The following is a 20,450-nucleotide window of genomic DNA, read 5'->3' as shown; positions in this document are numbered from 1 at the left end:
TGCTGTGATGTACACAAAGTGAAATTTGTTTTTACTTTCAGATTTTGGTCTTGCCACTTTAGAAAATAAGCAGACAAGCAGCCAAAAATACATACATTACTATAATGTAAAGAAAATATGATTAAAACATAAGGCAATCTTATCTGCTTCCCCACTTTCACATATTATTAGGCTCCTCTGACGTCACACGTCACATGCCCATAGTGTCCCCACCTCACCCCTCCAGAACAGGCCAACACACAAAGCATAACGGGGAACTCCTGCAGAACTTCAGAGAGATTTGATGTGAAAAGGTGCATTGTAGAGGGAATCAAAAACTGAACCCACATGTGTCTTCTGGGTTTAGTGCTGATAATGGTCATTTTTGAAAAAAGGGGGGCGATTATTTTGTGTAAATTTCCAACTTAGATAAAAAGCAAAGTCAAAACATTATTCCAATATTGTCGTAAAACAGTCTCTTGGGGACCTCAGACAGCATATGAAAAGACATAACTTCATATGAGGAAGTTTTTCTGGTTCATCTCACCCTTCTGCAAAAAATTCAGACGTTTGTCCATAGCATAATTAAATAGTTTATTTAAAATAATTCACAATAGGTACATGTTATCTCACTAGTAGCACCCCACACGTAGTAGGGGATTTACAGGTAAAGGTACGGTGGAAGTACAAAAAGTGTACAGCAGTGGTTTTAAAGTCTAGTTTTTTCCCTGAAGGTACATTATACTATTTTCTCTAGAAGGAGAGGTGAATATCTGTAAGATTTCATTATAGGACTGTGTGAGATATAATAACACAACTCCTGCAGGTGAAAAGGGGCGTATGAAATCAACACAATTTTAAAATCTACCATTATAATAAGAATAAGGTACAATTTTGTTCCTAATTAAAGGTATTAAAATGTTCCCTTGAGGGTACCACCTTAGTGACAATGATTTCTGAGAGTGTATCTTACAAATTTATCTATGATTCCCATTTGTCAAGTATCATCATTTCTGATCAGGCTAATCTAATTCTGACTATAAATTAATGATATTGGTCCAGCGAAGGCCTACTCTGTCATTCAGGGGATTCTTTTGTCCATTTATAGATACTACTGTGGTGTGCAGCAGGAAAGTGTGAATAACTATGTAAGTTACTGTAATTGAGGTAATTGAACCTATTTTTTGAGGCTGGTGTTTTGTGGTGTATTTATCCATACAGTTTGCATAAAGCTAATGGCTAAAGCTTCCATAATCCCCTTGTAACTTCACTGTACTCCAAACAATATGGCTAAGATATATTTTGGGAGAGAGGGTGAACTTGGAAAATCCACACTTTAAAACAAGCGCAATCATAATTGTTTTATTTTCAACCAGACATATTTCAAAGCTTCTAATGCCTTATTTGTTCAGCCATTCTTGTGCCTTAGCTTAGCCTGCTTACTAAAGGGATGTCCTTCACCTTAATTGTTCTTCACTCCTTAACACCAATTGTTTCTCACCCTCTTGTTGGCCATTTGTTAAACATATCACTTCAGATCTTGAGCACTTCATTGCGAGAGCATCCACATGGTCAGTTGATGTAATCTTACACTTAGATGCTATTTCAAATAAGAAACGGAGGCCTTCCAATAATAATGATATTTTAAAAAATCATCCACATTTTATAACAAGAGCAAATGGTAAATTAAAAAAAAATATTGCCTAATAAACAGAAAAATACTTTAGTTACTGCTATATTTTATATAAGGCATCAATGTAAATACAAAATAAATCACATGGTCCTACGTTTAAAGAGATAAGGTGTTGAAACATCTGTAAAAAATTAATTGTAATTTGAAGAATAACAATGATCTAGAATAATGTTTGAGATGTACAATGTTGTGATAAAATTAGAGGCTACTTAATCTTAGTGGGGGAAATAATTTCACTTGACATCTTTTCACATAATATACGTAATTCACAAAAAGACATGGCTTGTGGCCTTTAGCCTGTGATGCTAGCTACATGAATATGGGATTTAGAGCAGTAGGAACCCCCTGCAGCTAAAGCAGAAGTCATTAAATACATTTTGCAGGCAAACAAGTGATCAGCACCTGGCCTGTCTGCTTGCTGAAGGATGCTGGGAAAATGTTAAATCAGCATTTGGCCAACACCTGCCCCCCCCCCCCCTCTCTACCTTCCAGAAAAAAAGTGGGGAGCCATAGAAAATTTTTATCAGATCACTGCTGTGATTAGAGATTGAGGAGTTATTCTAAAGTAAATGGGCACATTAGGTGTCCAACAGTTCCTGTCTCAGTTCGTAAAGCAGAAAGCAGGCCGGTTCCAAACTCAGTTTCTCATGATGAACGTGGAATGGCCACACATGCTACATGCTAAGCAGAGAACAGCAGGAAATGCTAACCAGGCTTAGTGAATTCAAATGTATTCCTGCCTTTCAAGCACACTTTATGTTTGTAAAAGTGAAACAGTGACAAAGACGTCCTCAAACGTTCCTACTTTGTGCTTTAAGTCCATTGCTAAATGAAAAGTACAAATTACACAGTATACCCAGACACTTTAGGCATAGTACACATTATGTTGAAGTGAAAATGAGAAGCAGGGTGGCACGGTTAGTGCAGCAGGTAGTGTCGCAGTCACACAGCTCCAGGGACCTGGAGGTTGTGGGTTCGATTCCCGCTCCGGGTGACTGTCTGTGAGGAGTTGGTGTGTTCTCCCTGTGTCTGTGTGGGTTTCCTCCCACAGTCCAAAAACACATGTTGGTAGGTGGATTGGCGACTCAAAAGTGTCCATAGGTGTGAGTGTGTGTTGCCCTGTGAAGGCACCCCCTCCAGGGTGTATTCCCACCTTGCGCCCAATGATTCCAGGTAGGCTCTGGACCCACTGGATAAGCACTTACAGATAATGAATGAATGAAATGAGAAGCATATCCTCTACAGAGGACACCTTTATATGTGGATATATTAATTTCTTTTTAACATCAGATATAAAACACGTTAAATGTGCTGTGTTGTTGGTTAAGAACTTCAATTACCTTCAGTTATTTTGACCATATATGTGTGATTTGATGATTTGCTTGCACTTCATTTGTTCATTATTGCAACCTGGGGCTTCTTCACTGGGGGGACTAGTATTCTTTGTGGGCTAGTTTGCAAGTTTAGGATTCAATGCTATCGAAAGGCCAGACGATGATTAGGTTTTTCAGACTGCCTCATGCTTTGTTAGTTAAGCTCATGTGAGTTCCAAGAAATGTTTTTTTTTAATCCTTTATTCAAGGAACTTCATCTAGGAGCACATTCTCATCTGCAGAGGTTTTATTTCCATTTACGTGGAAAATAAGCTGTGTAAAGGAGGTATTTTATCCAATTTGGATAAAGCAGTGCAGCTAGGGTGAAATTTCTGGAATTAGGTTTTAGCATTCATTAAATCCAACCAATTAAGAAATTGAAGCCGCCCCTCTCTCCTGCTGGCTCGAACAATACACATTTCTTTTTGTACCTTTAACATCCATTTATAATACGATTAGAAGGGCTGCCATTTCCAGTTATCACTACATGGCAATTCTTTTCATTATGAAATCATGTTTATTTATATTCCAATGAAATAAGTAACATTAAATTTAACATCAGTAAAGACATCACATCATAACAGTACAAAATGTCTTCAGCATTTGGACTGCCACCGTATCACTTTTCATAGTGTTTAGTGTCCAATATGCCTGATTCACCCTGTAGAAAGTCAGTGGTTTAAAAAAGAAAGTGCTTCTAACAGTGGGTCGACTAAACTATTGCTGTGTTGACTTCTAGGTTTTAGATGGCTAGGTTTTGCCACAGTGGACCACTGCAATCTGCATATTTGATTTGGCACAATCCTGATACCACCCTCCCATTTATTCAGGCTTGGGACTGGCACTATAAGTACACAAGGTGTGTTTTTTGGACTGTTAGAGGAATCCAGAGCTATTTATTTTGGTTGGGGGGGGGGGTAAATTGTGCCTCAAATGTATCTATGAAACAAACTTAAAATAGCAATTTTCTGCAAATTGGAAAGCGAATATCTGTAACAAAAATGGGAAATACAAAATGTACTCAGGGCTCAGAGAGAGAGAGAGAGAGATAAAAGATGACATTCATTCCTGATATATCAAACCTTTTATGTATGACTATACATTTGTACCATGAACATAAGGTACAAATCAATTTGCTCAAACAATGCTTCAGCCATCATTCAGCTTTTTGACAAAAATTCCATTTAACATTTGATAGGCATTAAACAATTCAGAAGTCCGGTCCCCATCACCACCATGAACAATACTGATTCTCTAAAGCAGTGCATTTCACTTCGCACCTGCCTTTTTACTTATACAGACACTGAGAAATGCCTGTATAAATCTGCTATTCCATTTTCTGTGGTAATCATTCTATCAGATCTTCAGAAATCTCCACTTCATTACATTTTCAGCACTTGGTCAGGCTTTTCTCTTGTTTTTTGGTCATTAGTCCCTCAGTTTGTAACCACCACTGAACAGCAAATACATCTTCTCTCCACACTATTCTTCTTTAGTTTTGGCGATGCATCTTGCTTTGACAGAGCTCATTATTAGGATCAGTTCTTGTCCCAAGTAGTGAGGCAGTCACTTGCGGAAGCGTTTGAAGAGAGGGTGAATGTTCTTGTTGGCTGCTGCATTCTTGCCACGTGACGTCTGGTACTCCATATACACAGCATCATCGGCACCGGACATAGAACTCATTGTGCCCGGCCGACGAGAAAACTGCACACAGTGAAGAGTACAAAAGACATTTTGTTTATTTAATTCCATTGGATGGGCAGATTCCTCTGTGTGGACAATGTCAAACTTAAGCCCACCCATAAACATGCCCCTGATGAAGAGACCAAAAAAGGCTTTTGCCTTCTATGCATTTGGGAGAGTTCTGGCAGTGAAAGCAGATTGTAATCTTTTATATTCTTGCAAGTCTTTGCCAGGTTACCTGACTTGATATTTGTTCTCCACTGAACTAGTGTAAGGTGAACTAACATACTGGAATAATTGTATTAACTAGTCTGTAATCAATTCTCCATCGACTCCAAATGTTTAAACGATACATAAAATTATATATTAAATGACATATTTCAAACAATTACTTTGCCATTTTCAAGTGAAAATATTCCCTTTTATTACAAATATACATTTATTTTCTGTGTCAAATTGAAAATTCTCCAGCTCACTGAGGCTGTAAGCATTCCCTTAACAAGGAAGGATAGAGATAAAAGGTTAAACAACATGTCTCCCAAAACCCATTCTTGAAACTGTTTCTTAGCACTAGGATAAGATGTCTGAAGAGATATTTGGTTAATTAATGATTCTGTAAGACGTGTGTCTAAGTATTGAAGAACTCACATTTCGAAAGCCACTGTAAGCACCTTAATCTGGCACGATTACAATTCCCTGTCTAGTTTTTTAGAAATGAAATCGACCTCTTTCAGCAACAACACAGGCTCCAGCAGAACTGACTGCTTTATAATCAATCCTGCATGTGACAGTCTGCCCTGATTATAACCTTCTCAGAACTGTTTTGAGATTTGTTTCCTCCCACAAAGACCTCATTGCAAGTGCACAAACTTTACATGTACAGTACTATAACCATAGAAAATGTTTTTCAGTCATTTTTCAGAACATTTCCCTGTTCCAAGTCAAAACTTTTCATGTCATTTCATTTCAGGGACTAATATCGGGGCATAAATCTGTAAAGGAAGATAGAGAAAACGTGGGGTGTACCTGAGGTTTTCCTCCGAACTCTCCAGTCACCACCTCCTCCTCTGCATCCAGGTCAGATGCTGCTAGAACCTTCTGCAAGAGCTGCTGCTGTTCCTCCCTTGTGGAGAACATCAGATCCTCTTCCTCCATTCCAGCCATTTTAGTGATCACCTATGGATGAAGGGGGAAGAAAACATGGTTGTCAACAAGGCATGTCTTAAATTTCCTTCATTAGCTTGGCATTGCAGTTTCGTTTACAGTTTATTGTTGGTGATGTTTCATTAACAGCTCTGTGCTCCAACATGAGGCAGACACGCAGAAGGTTCAGTGATAATAAGGAGGAACCCAAAATCTTTTCTCTTTTATAGCCATACCCAGCACAAACCTTGAAACTGTATCCCTGGTCAACCAAAAAACGTTGCCTCTTGGTGGAATAGGCCATCTCTTGTGTATCTTGAGACACCAGAGAGTAGAAGTAGGCATTGTACTCTTCAGCAACCATGCCTGCAGAAAACAAAACCTATGTTATCCACAGAGTAGGAAAAAATTCTTCTGTAGCAGGTTTTTTAAAACATTTCTCAGGGTAGTAATACTGTTATTTTAGTTACCTTTCTTGGCACGCAGCACTCTGCCCAGCCTCTGGGCCTCCTGACGGCGGGAGCCTCCGTGGGAAGAGATCTGAATCAAAACGTTTGCCTCAGGCAAATCAAATGACGTGTCTCCCACCTGAGAGAGAGAGAGATGACAGAAAGAGGAAAAGGAAAAATGTCAGGGATTGATTTTCAGCCATTCAAATGATGTGGAAAAGGACAGAGCATTGTGCAGCATTGATATCTAGCTCAGTCTTCCCAATCTGCATTAACCCACTCAGAGAGATATGTTGACAACGATGACCTACAGAAACAACTTTCATTTGACTGTGGCAACACAATTTTATTACACCTAGCATCAGTTTTCCACATGAACATATTTCCTCTGCTTAACATATAGAGTGCTGACACATTATGTTTAAAACATTTTGAGGTAATTACATTTCCAAAGTGGGAAGTGTTTAAGTAATTTGTCTACCAACCCATTTCCAAGTACCATCACCATTTGTGCCAGAGGGTAGCAGATGTCAATACAAACTTGTTTTTACTGTTACAATTGTAAATATAGCCGCAAGCGGCAATTAACGGGGTTCTCGCTTAACAGGCCTGTTTGGAAGCAATAGGCCTACATCGCTGACATGCTACCTTTAAAAGCATTTCTATAAGTAGAATCTGAAATTTGAACCCATTTGAGTAAAGTATGAAGAAGTTAGAGATGTTCAAGTAAAACCTGTGATAAGCTTAAGAGGTTCATTTGCATATGGCGGCCAACTTGAATCAAAATGTCAACATTCGTTCTATAATTACCTAGGGTCAGACGCATGTGAACGTTTTGGCACCAAGCTCAAGGGAATTGGTCAAAAATTCAAAGACTTATTGACAAAAGTATATTTTGCAAATTATGCAAATTAGCTCAAAATCTAAGTGGGCTGAGCTAAATGATCCAATAGCAAATTAGTTTGTCTAAAGCCAAGGAATAAGGGAAAAAAAGATTTCATCTATAAGCCTTATGGTGTAGGAGATATAGACCTCAATGCTTTTCCCTTTGCTATAGCGCCACCATCTGGCCAAAGAGTGTCATTTTCCTTGGCTGAGTCATTTCACACCTGCTGGATGTTGCTGCCAAGGGAGGTGTTTCTGGGCCATATGGTCTTTGCTCCACATTGCATTTTGCATAATGTCTCAGAGCCACTGTAGTTCAACAGCACAATGTATAGTTTTAGACTGCCATCTGCTGGTGAGAAATAACTACTTTCACATATATTTAGCTCTGCCATGAATGCACATATAGAAACATTTGAGCGTGTAATCCTATGTGGATATTTACCTAACATGGACATATGTGGTATTAGCTGAATCCTAAGGATCCAAACTTTAATACTGATCAAAAAATTGTTGCCTTGCGCCCAATGATTCCAGGTAGGCTCTGGACCCACCGCGACCCTGAACTGGATAAGGGCTACAGATAATGAATGAATGAATGAATGAAAAAATTGTTGCACTTTTATTACTATGTAGCTTACAGGCCCCTCACAATAAGAGAGATCTAGCATGTATTCCACAAGTCAAATATATGCTATATTTGTACACTAATATACACCTATAACTCAAAAACGCTTTCCCAAAAAATTTTAAAACTTCACATGCTTGATCAGACTGAGGAGCAGATGTTATAATTAAGTTGGTGTGCCACTGCATTCCTAGATGGCGCTATAACATAAAAAAGTCAATTAAATCAGTTTTTGTCCAATTGTAGCGCCTCCTTTTGGTAAATTTTGATCATATTGTACATACTTCTTCAGGGTAGGACCATACATACGTCTGTCAAGGTTGGTCTTGATTAGACTTAATTTGTTTGAGTTATAGCTAAAAGAATGTTTAAAGCTCCACACGCTTCAATTAATTGTTTTATTACAACAAAAGCTTGTCCAAATATTGAACTTTTTTTCATAATTATTTACCTACAGACTCTGCAGATTCCAACAAGGTCAACTGTTTGGGAATATCGCAAAATTCCACGGACTAGTTCGAAAAGCTTCAATTTTGAACAATTTAAAATTGAGAAAAAAACGAAGCATTTTTTGACAACATTTGCAATTACAAAGTTGTTAGGCCCTCTGCAGAGTATAAAATGAAGCAAACTGCGTGTCAATATGCTTAATTTTCACAGAGATATATAATATTTTCTTGATATAGCGCCCCCTAGCTATCGTTATGACAATTTTTCTGCTCTTAGGGAGGCCTCCCAGGGACATACCAGTCAAATCCCATGATGATTGGACCTTATTAAGGTTGTCAAACAGCTGCTGACAGCTGATTGGTCGATGACGATCACAATTTTGCCCGAATCGAGTTGTCCTTAATTTTCCCTCTACAGCCTTGCCCATAGAAGCAGCGTGCCAAGCGGCGGTCCAATCCGCCTTACGGATGCTGAGATATAAACTTGAAGCATTTACAGCGCCCCCTATATGAATATTGGCTTCTCCTTTGACGTGCTACCTCAGAATCATGTCTGAAAGTGGATTATGAAATGTAAACACATTTGAGTAAAGCATGAATTTGTTATAGAATTTTAAGTAAAACATAAAATAAGCCGAAAACGTTCATTTGCATATGGCGGCCATCTTGAATCGAAATTTCCCATTTTTATTGATAATTATTAAGCTACAGACTCCTGCGAACATTTTGACACCAAGCTCAAGAAAATTGGACAAAACTCCACAGAGGAGTACACAAAAGTAGGTTTTGCAAATTATGCAAAATAGCAAAAAAACTAAGTAGGCGGAGCTTAGTGGTTGTATGTACCTTTTTGATTCGGCAGGACCCAAGGAATCAGGGAAAAAAAAGATTTCGTCTCTACGCCACACGGGGTGGAAAATCTTTTAATGAAAGCGTTTTCCTTCGCTGTAGCGCCACCTTGAGGCCAATTGGGCTGATATTTTGCGCCTGAGTAGCGAGACCGACTACTACCTATTGACCAAGTCTCAAGTCTCTAGGCCTTACGGTTTGGGCTGTGCGATTCGTTTTATGGCAGAAAAAGAAAAAGAATAATAATAATAATAATAATAACAAATTAAAATCAGAACAAACACAATAGGGTTTCAAGCACTTCGTGCTCGAACCCCTAATTAACAGTTTAAAAAAGTGTGGCTGCTTCTCATGTGTTTTAAGGGAAGCATGCTGCCCTTGGACCTCCCAACCAGATCTGATTGTGTGTGATTGGGTGGAACCTTTCTAGCAGCTTTAATTGGACATGGCTGAATTGGGGAGAAACTTTATAGAACGCAATTTGGAGAAAACAAAAAGCACGTTGCCTTGGAGATAAAAATGGTGTTGATCTTGGGGTTGTGCTTGAAATTCTGAAGGATCTGCATGCGCTCCCCTTGTGATGTAGGTCCATAAATGTAGGGCCTGGATAAAGAGAGGAAGAAAATGTCAACTGTGTGTGCACAGACCTTACTAACTAGTAGCAGTCAGGTCACATGGGAAACTATTCACTACTATTGTACTTCACAAAAAATTCTGGCTTTGTTCCAGGCTGATTTCAGCATTTCCACAATTCAAGACTTGGGCCTGAGGTTGAGAGTGGCGTTTTCACTAAAGCCCTTGTGGGTGAAATGAGTGCACAACAAAAACAAAGAAACAAACTGGTGACAAATGAATGTTTTTTCCATTTTAATCCTGTTGAGCTGATTATAGGCTGAGGTAGTGATAATACAAAGATATCCCTAAGTTTCTCAGAAAAGCCTCCCTGAGCTACATGGCTACAGCAGCCACGCTCTACAGGTCACCCAGGGGATCCAAAAAGAGGGCATTTCAGTCCAAACTACTTGTGCAAAGAGCTACTTAATTACAAACCTTGTCTATGTTCATTAAAAGAAACCATATTTTGTATTTTAAAGGGGACCCTTATATGTTAAAATGTATCTTAGGATTTATTCAGAATTTTTCAGTTCTAAACCAACTGATTTTTTTATGCTGATTTCCCTATATATTTTTTTCAAACCCTGGGTTTGAAATTTCATGAAACTCTATTATTTTATTTCATCAGCAGTAAGTTAGGAAAGTATAAAAGAGCCAAAGTTGAGCTGATAAATATTTTCCCTTCTGGAGGTTTCAAAGCAGGCAAAGGATTTAGGAAATTCATAATCAACGTGAGATTTACAACAAAGCACTGGCAAAAAAAAACACTTAGTTCGGCTGCATGTGTGATTCTGGTTAATCTGTGTTAAGCTTGTGGAGCAAACAAAATGCTTTCTGGCTAATTTTGAATTTTTTTGAATGAAGAGCTGACACCAAAACATTAGAACATCTTTAGTATGTTCCATTAGGAATTTTCTGCTGATTTCACCATTAAATATTTATTTACTGATTTGAAATTGTGCCAAAATGAACCAATTTTTTAAATGTGTTAAATTAGGTAAAGTTAGTTAGTGTGCAAAAAAAAATTTTAATTTGCATATGTGTGTTTTTTGTAGAGGATGTGTATTAGCCCCAAAAAAACAACCAGTGACACCCAGCATTTGCACAGGACTGTATCAAATAAGTGTGTGTAAGTAAGTGCTGTACTTGTTGAGGCGGATGGCGTATTCTTTGAGAGCGAAGACGTTGTCTGCGAAAACAATGATCTTGTCGTTGCGTCTCTCGTGGTAGCGGATCAGGAACTGGCAGGCGCGGAACTTGTTGGGGTTCATGGTGTACAGCAGGATGCGCTTCTTAGTTTTTATAGCTACATATTCACGATAAAATTCCGGGGACATAGGGCACCACACCTAAAAGTCACACACACAGATCATGCATTTCAGGACAACTCATACTCCCTATCATTTTTACTCAGGTACAGATGTTAGATGATGACGAGATCAAAAACTATTAAAAATGGTGCTTCATCATTCATCAACTAACTGCAGATCCACTACTCCACAGCCACATGCAGGGGGGATTTATACCCTTCTAACCATCACTTGGCATTGAGCATGGTGACTGTAGGCTCATATATGGCTGCACCAGTTTGCCCCATTCTACTGACCATGCATGGAGATTTTGACCAGGTCAAAGCCATAAACAGGATTTACTTGTGTCTATAAAAATTATTTTGTTATAGTCAGAGACTATTTAAATTTTAAGAACTAATTAACCCACCTGAATTTGCCTTATTAGGACAAGCCAAAGCTCTGTGGAAGTGTGTGCACTGCTAGTGCAGTGAGCCAGGTGACCAAATAAAGCAGGCAGAGCTTATCAAACATGACTGGCCAACACAAGCGGCAACTATACAGAACTATCAATGTACTAACCCTGTCTCGAGCTGCTTAAAATCTGTGCTACAGAATTCACACATGCTCTGGCGCACACTATAAATCTACTGCACTCCAATGGGGCTTAGACATTAATCAGGCATCACACCCTACGAGGTGTAATCTCATAGGCTGGAATAATTGCAACTTGAATGCTACAAGATTTGAGCAACAGGTCCTGAGAAACAGCATATTCAAAGACGATGTGTTATGAATGTAATCACTTCAGGAGCAGAGGAGCTTTTTCCTGTCTCTCAAAATGTATCTTATGGGAACACATTTATGATCTACCAGGTCTTGCATTGTTGTTAAGAATCCAGTTTTATTATATATTCTAATAATATTGTCATATTCAGGTTTCATTTGGAATTCATTTCCTTTGTCTAATATCTTCCTTGGTCTATCCCTTGGAAAACTTGCACTTAGTAAGTGTTTTAACTGAAAATTAATAAATGAATGAATAGTCTCTGACATGAAAGCAGTACTATAAGTGTGTGTGAGTACCACTCACCTCTGCACACTGCACTTTAGCGATATAGCCATTGTTCTGAAGCTCCATCCAGTTGGCTTCATATAGTTTGGGACCAATCAGAAAGTTCAGATCTACAATTTTGTCATCCTCTCGCACCAGCGTAGCAGTCAGACCTAGCTTGCAGTGGGCCTGGACTATGGTCAGAACACGACGGAACATCTTTGCTGTGTGTGTGTAGGACAACAGAATATGTGGAAAAGTCATATATGCACATACACATAATGATCAAGAAAGTACACACGATGCTAAGCTAGGAGGCTAGGACTAACTTAAAAAAGCCACATTTGTATGAATAGCTTAAACATCTTGTTTTTTCCTTCACATGAAAATATCTAATTACAAACGGGAATGTAATTTATATATTTTCATGTGAAGGAGCAAACATGTTGTTATTAAGTTATTAAGACCCTAAACACCTTAAAATAAAAAGTTACTGGATTGACCTCTGCAGCGATCCTCATTCCTTTTCATGCTTTTCTAAGACGATTATACAAGCCAAGCTGCACATGCAGTTAAATACATGTGCACACAATGTACCTTAAAACAGCTTAATTTATGAATTAAATATGTGCTCTTTTCATTTAAGCCTGTAATCACGTAAGTAAATCAGTAAACACACACCTGGAATTGTATGAACCTCGTCCAGAATGATGAGCCCCCACTCTTGGCTGCGCATCCACTCCATGACCCTCTCGGCTTCCCAGGAGCGTTTGGTGGTGTGTCCCAACATGGAGTATGTACTGATGGCCACTGAGCATCCAATGGGCTTGTCTTTAGCATCTGACGTGAAACGACAGATCTGAGAGTCATCAATGGTGGACCACATCTTAAACTGCGCTTTCCACTGCTCCACTGAGACAGAGGAGTTCCCCAAAACTAGGCAACGCTTTCGCACGGTACAAGCAGCCGTCACTCCCACTAGAGACTTGCCAGCACCTGAGGAAACACAGGCAGAAATAGCACAGATATATACATTGCTAACATAACATCACTAGAGCTCAAAACACTTGGAGGAGAACACTAACTGATCAAATGTGTTATGTTAGCAAAAAGACTACTACCTTGGCTACATTAAAACAATAGAAGGTAAAGTATTCTTATTTGAAGGCACAACTCCAACAAAATTAACCATAAATAGAAGAACTTGAGTAAAAGTAATTGTAAGTCTTATCTATTACCACTTAACTAACTAAAAAAGGGAATGTTGGGGGAGTTTACCACAGGGCAGGACGATGACTCCGGACCGAGCTCGGCCGTTGCCAAACATCTTCCGCAGGCTTTTCTCCTGATATGGTCTGAGCACAGCTGTAGGCTTCAGGTCCATGTTGATGTCAGGGTTGACCGTGTCATTGCGAAAGTCATATTCTGCCAACAGAGGATACTCCAGCTGGATACAGCGCTTCTGCAGCTCCTCAATCATCTCCTGAGAGTTGGAAAACCATCAAGAGAAAAGGGTCAGTTATCATTTCTCGGCAATAATTTGTAATAATAAAAGCATCATGAATCTTTAAAAGAATTGTATTTTTCACTATAAACAGCACACTATCAAACATTTTTATTGAGATATCCTGAAAATGCAGGTATGTCCACTTGCAGACTGCCAAGGTGTCCATGGTGGCAGCCATATCCTCTGAACAGTAGTTTGACAGCCAACAAAATGCACCCGTTTTTATGGGTCAAGTATTTCAAGTTCTCCAATTAAAAGTGTATCATTTGGACAGTGACGATTTTCATAACTTAGTCTATGTACACTACCACAATCAGTTTGAAACAAAGAAATCAAGATACGGGGGACTCCTGAATGGTGCAGTGGTGTAAGAATTTTGGCATTAGGAGATTGTGAGTTTCAGGGGATGCCCCGACTATCAAATGCAGAGAATCCTAGAGAAGACAATTGCTCCCTCACCCCCAAATCTCTTCAGCAAGTGTCAGCTGATATGAGAGATCTGGGCAGTTTGCTTTCTCTTCCAGAATTAAACTGTTATAAAAAAGCATAGGGAATTAGACTTGTGTCTTATAGGAAGTGTGGGGACTAAATCTATCCCATATTCTTCAATCTGTAACTTACAAACAGAGCCAGAGGGCCACATACACCAAGGCTTGCCACTCTTACTCTCTAGAATACTACAAAGCCCCTCTCTTCAGGGGCATATCTCAAGGGCAGGATTATACAGACTGAAGGCGCAAAGTTTGCCAGCCACGCACAGGGGCTTGCTTTAACTTAATCAGGGGGCTCAGGAGAAAAGGAGCTGCTTAGGCACAATGTCAAATCATATTAAACCCCTTTTACTTACCTTACTTGCTCCCTTCTAGTATCAGGAAAGAACCAAATAATACCAGCTGTTTCAAATTTAGCATATCTTGGAAGACATAAAAGAGCAGCAGAGCTAAATAATGCCATAAACGCACTTTTCATAACTGCAGAAATATAGATTAAAGGGCACACAGTCCCAAATATTTATCACATAGTCCCACTTTATATAATAAATGTGTGTTCTTACATTAAACACACTTTGTTACAATGACTTCTCGGGACAGAACCCCATTAAGAGCCTATGAAACACCCAGGAGGCATATGTAGGTTCACTGCTCATTTTAGATTTGTAAATAAAATTACTACATTTGTTTTATAGACATTTATCACCATTTTTGTAAAGAAATTACAGTTAAGAAGTTACTCGGTTTACCATTTCACACCAAACCTCTCTGGAGGAATTTGTTGAACTGCCCTTATTCCAGTATAGCTCTACATAAACTAACTAACTAACTAACTAACTAACATGATTATACCACAGTTAGTTCCGACCTGGCAATGTGATTGGCTGAGAGATGTTTTAGGAGTGCCAATATTACACGATAATGGCACTCTGACCAAAGCTCTTCGGGTATCACTCCGCAAAATACATGTAACCTAGCAACAACACCAGCGCTCTGTCTGGGCTTTTTCACCCTACAGGGAATCTGTTCATTTTCTGTTCGCACACCATAATGTACCCTAAAGTAAAGAGTTATGGCACAGTGGACCTTTATCTGCTTTCTGATTTGTAAACAAAAGAAAACAGAAATAAATCAAAGTAAATTGCTACGTCTATGTGGTTTCTGTGATTGTGTTTAACGAGTCGAGGTGCATCTTTTTTCACAGTCTTCTTTATCTTAAAACCTAATAATAAACGGTGATAACGAACTGTGTTATAATCGAAATAATACATTCGAGGTTCATGCTATAAGGTGACATATTGGCACTGGTGAACTGATCTGTGACCGCAGCACATCAGTACCAATATCTCACGTTATAGCACCCCCTCTTGTGTATTATTGCTTAATTCTCTCTCTATGACAGGTGAAAGAGCCCTTTAAATCTTTCCAGTAGAAAACCACACTTACAGATACACACATACATACACACAAAAAAAAGCACACACCTGTCGAATCTCAAAAGAGACAGTCTGAGTCTCTTCTTCTTCCTCCTCTTCTTTGTCCATCTGTTCATAGTAGCTGAAGATGTCCTCAGGGACCTGGGCTCCAGAGCCCTGACCTTCCGCGGGCTGTGACGTGGAGGCACTGCTGCTGTCTTGCTGAGATTTTGAAATCTGGACAACATGACAACAGGCAGGATCACTCATTACACTGTGGACACCCAAAGGAAGAACATTTACTACAAACCTGACTGTGTGCCTTTTTGTGTGTTTACTCACTGCGGGTTTGCTGGAGATAACCTCAGTGATGAGCTCAGTCTCCTCTCCCTCTGCTGTGCGCAGACGGCAGTCTCGAATCACAGGATCCTGAAGCAACCTCTGGATCACGTCAGGGAACGCACTTTCCACAAAATACCTGACATTTTACATATATAACACAGCATCAAATTGAGATCATAAAAATGAGAGCTTAAAATCAAAGCCTATTAATAGCAGAAAGTGAGGTGTCAATTGTAACCTTCTGGCAGTAGAACCATCTACAGCAAAGTGAGAAGAAAGTCAAGTAGATGTATATACACAGTATAAACCAGGGCACCCTAAATGAAGCCTAGGGCACAAAGTACGCAAACCAGCGAGAGCAGAATACTACGTTCCTAACAAGAGTTCATGTAAACTACTTTTTTTTAATTATAATTCCTATGCAACAGGCTAATAAGGTTCAGAAGAGAGCCAGACAAACTCAGACCATAGAGGTCACTACAAGTACAGCTTGAGGATTTATAAGAACCACTCAGGCTGGGAAAAAGAAGGAATTTATATTCATTCCCCTACACAACCCCAACAAAATGCAAGCTTTCATGAAGGTCGTTGTGAAATAATCCTAGCTAAAAGGTGTTTAGCTTAAATGAACCCAACTAACTACAATGTTTTAGGAATTAAAGTACAAAAGTAACAGCTTTTACAGGAGCAAAATGCACTTAGCAACTGTGGTAGTCAACCAAGGCAAATGATCATATCACAATATTTAAAGACACATCCACCACAAGGTTACATCTCGACCAAGCTACATCTCGGATGATAATCTATGAGGGGTTTTCCCCTGTCTGCATGCGATTCTTCTTGGTGCTCGGGTTTCCTCCCACAGTCCAACAACACAAATCAGTAGGTGGAGTGGCTATTCAAATGTGCCATTAGCTGTGAATGTGTGAGAGTGTTGGGTGCACTGTGATGTTCTGGTGACCCATCCAGTGTGTGTTTCTGCCTTGTGCCCTGTGATTCAGGGTAGGCTCCAGGCCCACATCAACCCTGAACATGATAAGCCATTACAACAAATGTATGGCTTTGAAGAGACAGGTACTATGGAGAAATTGTCTAAGCATTTTAAGGCCAGGCCAAGAACGGTCCTTGTTTAGCAGTCTATTGTAAGATATGTTAATAATTCATTTATCCATTCATCCACTTTAACGGCTCCACCCTGATCAAGGTTGTGGAGGGCATGAATCGTACCTGAAATCATCACACCAAACTATCACTAGGCATCACACACCGACACAACAATGTTTAGCCAATCCACTTAACAGACAGAGTTTTGGACTATGGGAGGGAACCAGAGCACCCGGAAGGAACCACATACACAGAACATACCCAAACTCTCACAGACAGTGACCTGAAGCAAGTACAAAAGGATCCCTAGAGGTTCCTAGAGCTGTGCAGCAGCATTACCACCTGTACACCCTTAAATGTTACATATGTTATGGTATATGTTTAGAATATCAGAAATGTCTTTGAACTAATTCAGGGAATGGCCAACACAGCAGTACACAAACCTGTTGTGCTTCAGTACCAGCTTGACTTTCCCATAGCTCACAGTGCACAGCTGGAAAAGAACAATAAAACAGTGAGTTGCAAGACAGAGAAGCCACTATTGTACCACTTCTAACATTATATATAAAAACTGGAGTCAAGCACAGTCAGGCAATCATTCATTTCTTATTGTACACTCTGAAAGAATCAGGGCATGCTTCACAGAGTGGGCCACCAAATGGAAGTGGCCATGTTTGTATAACCTCTGATTCATCCAGGCCACTAGATGTCAGTACAAAACTGTTTCATAAAATGAAGGATTTTGGAGAAAGTTTCTGATTGCTCTTTAAAATCAGATCATCGACTCTTTAAAATCGGTCAGTGACATGCTCACCTTTATGAACTGAACGATGCCGTCGGGTACAGAGGTTTTGCTGAGTTTCTGAAGATACTCCACAATATCAGAAGTCTGCAAGCCGACGCTTACCGCAGCGTACAGCGAGTATGCAGTCAGCTTGTATTCATGCACATGAACAGGCCTGCACACAGGCTCAGCGATTGCCACTAGGAAGTCCTGAGCGTATTTATACACTGGTGAGAACGCCTCCAGAAATATATGGCCATCAGGAGCCTTAGTGAGATAGAAGATAGATAACAGTCAGGAGTTTAAAATATGAAGGATTTATATCGGCTCTATTTTAAAACACTTTTCATAAACCCAAAGACGCACAGGCGGCACGTTACCAAAATGATTGAGGGGTTTTAATCTGATCATTTACCAACTTACCACCCACAGAGGTCTAGAGGAGTGATCATTCTTCAGTAACATCTGTAAACGGTAGTCCTTAGCCCCATACTCATCAAGTTTAGTGCTGGACTCTTCAACCTGTTTTCCAGCTGCTGCAGGAACAGCCTCCTGTGATTCGTTCCCCATAACTTCATCCTCATCGTCGTCATCATCGTTATCACGATATCGCTTCTTCGACTTTCTCTCTGTAAAGAGAACAATGACCCAGATATCGGATCATTTTACAGAAATCACCAGTAATACTCCGAGATGCATCTTCGTAGTTATTGGGTAAATTCTCCTGGGATACAGGATGTTTCAGGCATTTATTACTGAAGTTACTCCCAGGACTTCGCTATGAGTTCATAGATAATTAAGGATTCTTTCAGCTTCTTTTACATTCAATGACAAACACAAAGGATTATGCCTTTAATAAAACTGTCAAACTGACCCCTCTGTATAAAACTACATAGTACATATAAAAATATGAAGATTACAGGCAGAGATAACTGATTCTATTGACAACACACACAGAACTCAAGATCCCATATAAACCAAAGAGCCTACAGAGAACTATAGATTCCACACAGTACTATATCATACAGATCTCCTGAACAAAACCATTGATCTCATCCTATATCTAAATAAGATCCAATGCAGAACCACAGATGTCATAAAAACATAAACTCTACAGAGAACTATAGACTCCACCCAGAACTATCCTAGCTATATAGATTTACATAAACAGATGTACAACTCCTGCACATAACAATACACCTCATCCTATATTAGCTATAGCTCCAATAATGAACCACAGATCTTAAAACTATAGATCCACTAAGAATCTCAGATCTCATACATAACTAGATCTAAAACAGAACTAGATTTCACCCCTCCTTAGCTTACAGACCCCTTACTGTACAAGTTCTAAACAGGACACTCTCCACACATGTCCCTTATAAAAGAACACACAGCTGGGAGCTGTTATTTAGCTGTTAGCTGCTAAGTCCTAAGCATTTATTAGAGCGAAATAAGGTCCGTATTTACCACGGTCTCCTTTCTCCTTTTTACCCATAGCGCTCGATTTAAAGTAAACGGAATGTTAATGTGAACACGTCACGTATTTATCTCACATTAAGAGAAAATACGAGAGAAATGCGCTGCATGGTGAACTCAGCTTCACACAGCTCCGCCGTCTCTCTTTTTCTCCTCTCTCGGGTTCGCTCTCTCGCCCCCTTCTGGCGCACAGCGGAACAACACGACAATTTACATTTTTGAGCGAGTTGTTTCCTCCTTTTTTAAGAGAAAGGGCAGTTATTTATTTATTTAAATAGTATTGCGGCGTCCTATGATACGAATATATATATGTGTGTATGTGTGGTGGATGACGGCATTGCTTCCGGGATGCGCCACTACTCTCTAGTGTAGTTACAGGGGGTTTTATGTGTTTTATTTATTATAAACATATGGTAGGTTAATACAGTTATCTGGGGTTTTAATTAAAAATCTGTGTCATACTTTGGTCAAAATACCAGAGGGATCAAACAACACAGTCCGTTCACTGTCTAAAGCGCCCTGTTCATAATTACGTTTTAAAGCCTGTTTCTTTAAATGTAGGGTGACCAGACGTCCTCTTTTACCCGGACCTGTCCTCTTTTTTAGACTTAAAAAATATCCGGGCGGAATTTCACAAACGTCCGGGATTTTGTTTTTCTAGAGCTTACATAGAACTTCGAGAAGTTTCGTTCACAAACTAGTCCCGCCCTCCCCTACTCCGATTGGTTCGCTTGAGAAGGGGGCGTGGTGAAGTCGCCTAAAATCTTCTGATTGGACGGTCTGACTGTAGAGCTACCGTTATTGGTCGATAACCTTTTCTGTAAACATTTAATTGGTCAGTCTGCACATCAGTAGTCCTTGTTTACGTCAGGCAAGGCTCATGTACCCACCCTCAGCTCGAGCAGCTATGCCGAAAGGTAAATGTAAGTTCTCGGATGAATTAATAAAGAAATTCCCGTTTTGTGTAGGAAATAAAGGTGTAAAGGACCTAAGAGCACACATAGGTTCAGCTAAGCTTACAACGGCTCATCACCCCCCCCTCCATTTAAATGAGAACGAGCCCATTTACTTCAACACCAAAAGGTCCAGCAATAAGGTGCAAGGTGCAGAAATGCTGTTTTTTTGGGCCTTTATGCTGTATCTTTCTTCTCTGTCCTCGTTTTCACAATATTTAATTGACACATAAATGATCAGAAGGCAGAGTGAAAATGACCTACAGTGTGTGTGTTTATACATATC

The 20,450-nt window shown here is 39.6% G+C and overlaps 1 protein-coding gene across 1 annotated transcript; it reads right to left on the bottom strand.

Annotated features, from left to right (window-relative positions):
- Window positions 1-3,566: 3,566 nt before the first annotated feature.
- ercc3 (excision repair cross-complementation group 3) lies at window positions 3,567-19,385 on the bottom strand. Its single transcript, XM_066662597.1, has 15 exons — window positions 19,203-19,385; window positions 18,156-18,361; window positions 17,763-17,999; window positions 17,392-17,441; window positions 15,845-15,980; window positions 15,572-15,739; window positions 13,368-13,572; window positions 12,771-13,085; window positions 12,129-12,313; window positions 10,893-11,095; window positions 9,638-9,734; window positions 6,342-6,459; window positions 6,119-6,237; window positions 5,755-5,904; window positions 3,567-4,749 (listed from the first exon to the last, which is right to left on the bottom strand). Exons 1-15 carry the CDS (start codon window positions 19,228-19,230, stop codon window positions 4,612-4,614), a joined length of 2,355 nt encoding a protein of 784 aa, XP_066518694.1. The 5' UTR covers window positions 19,231-19,385; the 3' UTR covers window positions 3,567-4,611.
- Between the last annotated feature and the right edge of the window lie 1,065 nt (window positions 19,386-20,450).

This window comes from Hoplias malabaricus, chromosome 3 (genome assembly GCF_029633855.1).
Source record: "Hoplias malabaricus isolate fHopMal1 chromosome 3, fHopMal1.hap1, whole genome shotgun sequence".
Classification (NCBI taxonomy): domain Eukaryota; kingdom Metazoa; phylum Chordata; class Actinopteri; order Characiformes; family Erythrinidae; genus Hoplias; species Hoplias malabaricus.
The sequence above is the reverse complement of the archived record's forward strand: the minus strand, read 5'-3'. Positions and strand labels throughout refer to the sequence as shown.

Coding starts and splice junctions, on each gene's coding strand:
- ercc3 (XM_066662597.1), bottom strand. CDS start 19,230: ATGGGTAAAAAGGAGAAAGGAGACCGTG. Junction 11,096..12,128: donor CTAAAGTGCAGTGTGCAGAG/GTGAGTGGTACT, acceptor TGTGACTTTTAG/GTGTGGTGCCCTATGTCCCC. Junction 6,460..9,637: donor ACACCATTTTTATCTCCAAG/GCAACGTGCTTT, acceptor TCTCTCTCTCAG/GTGGGAGACACGTCATTTGA.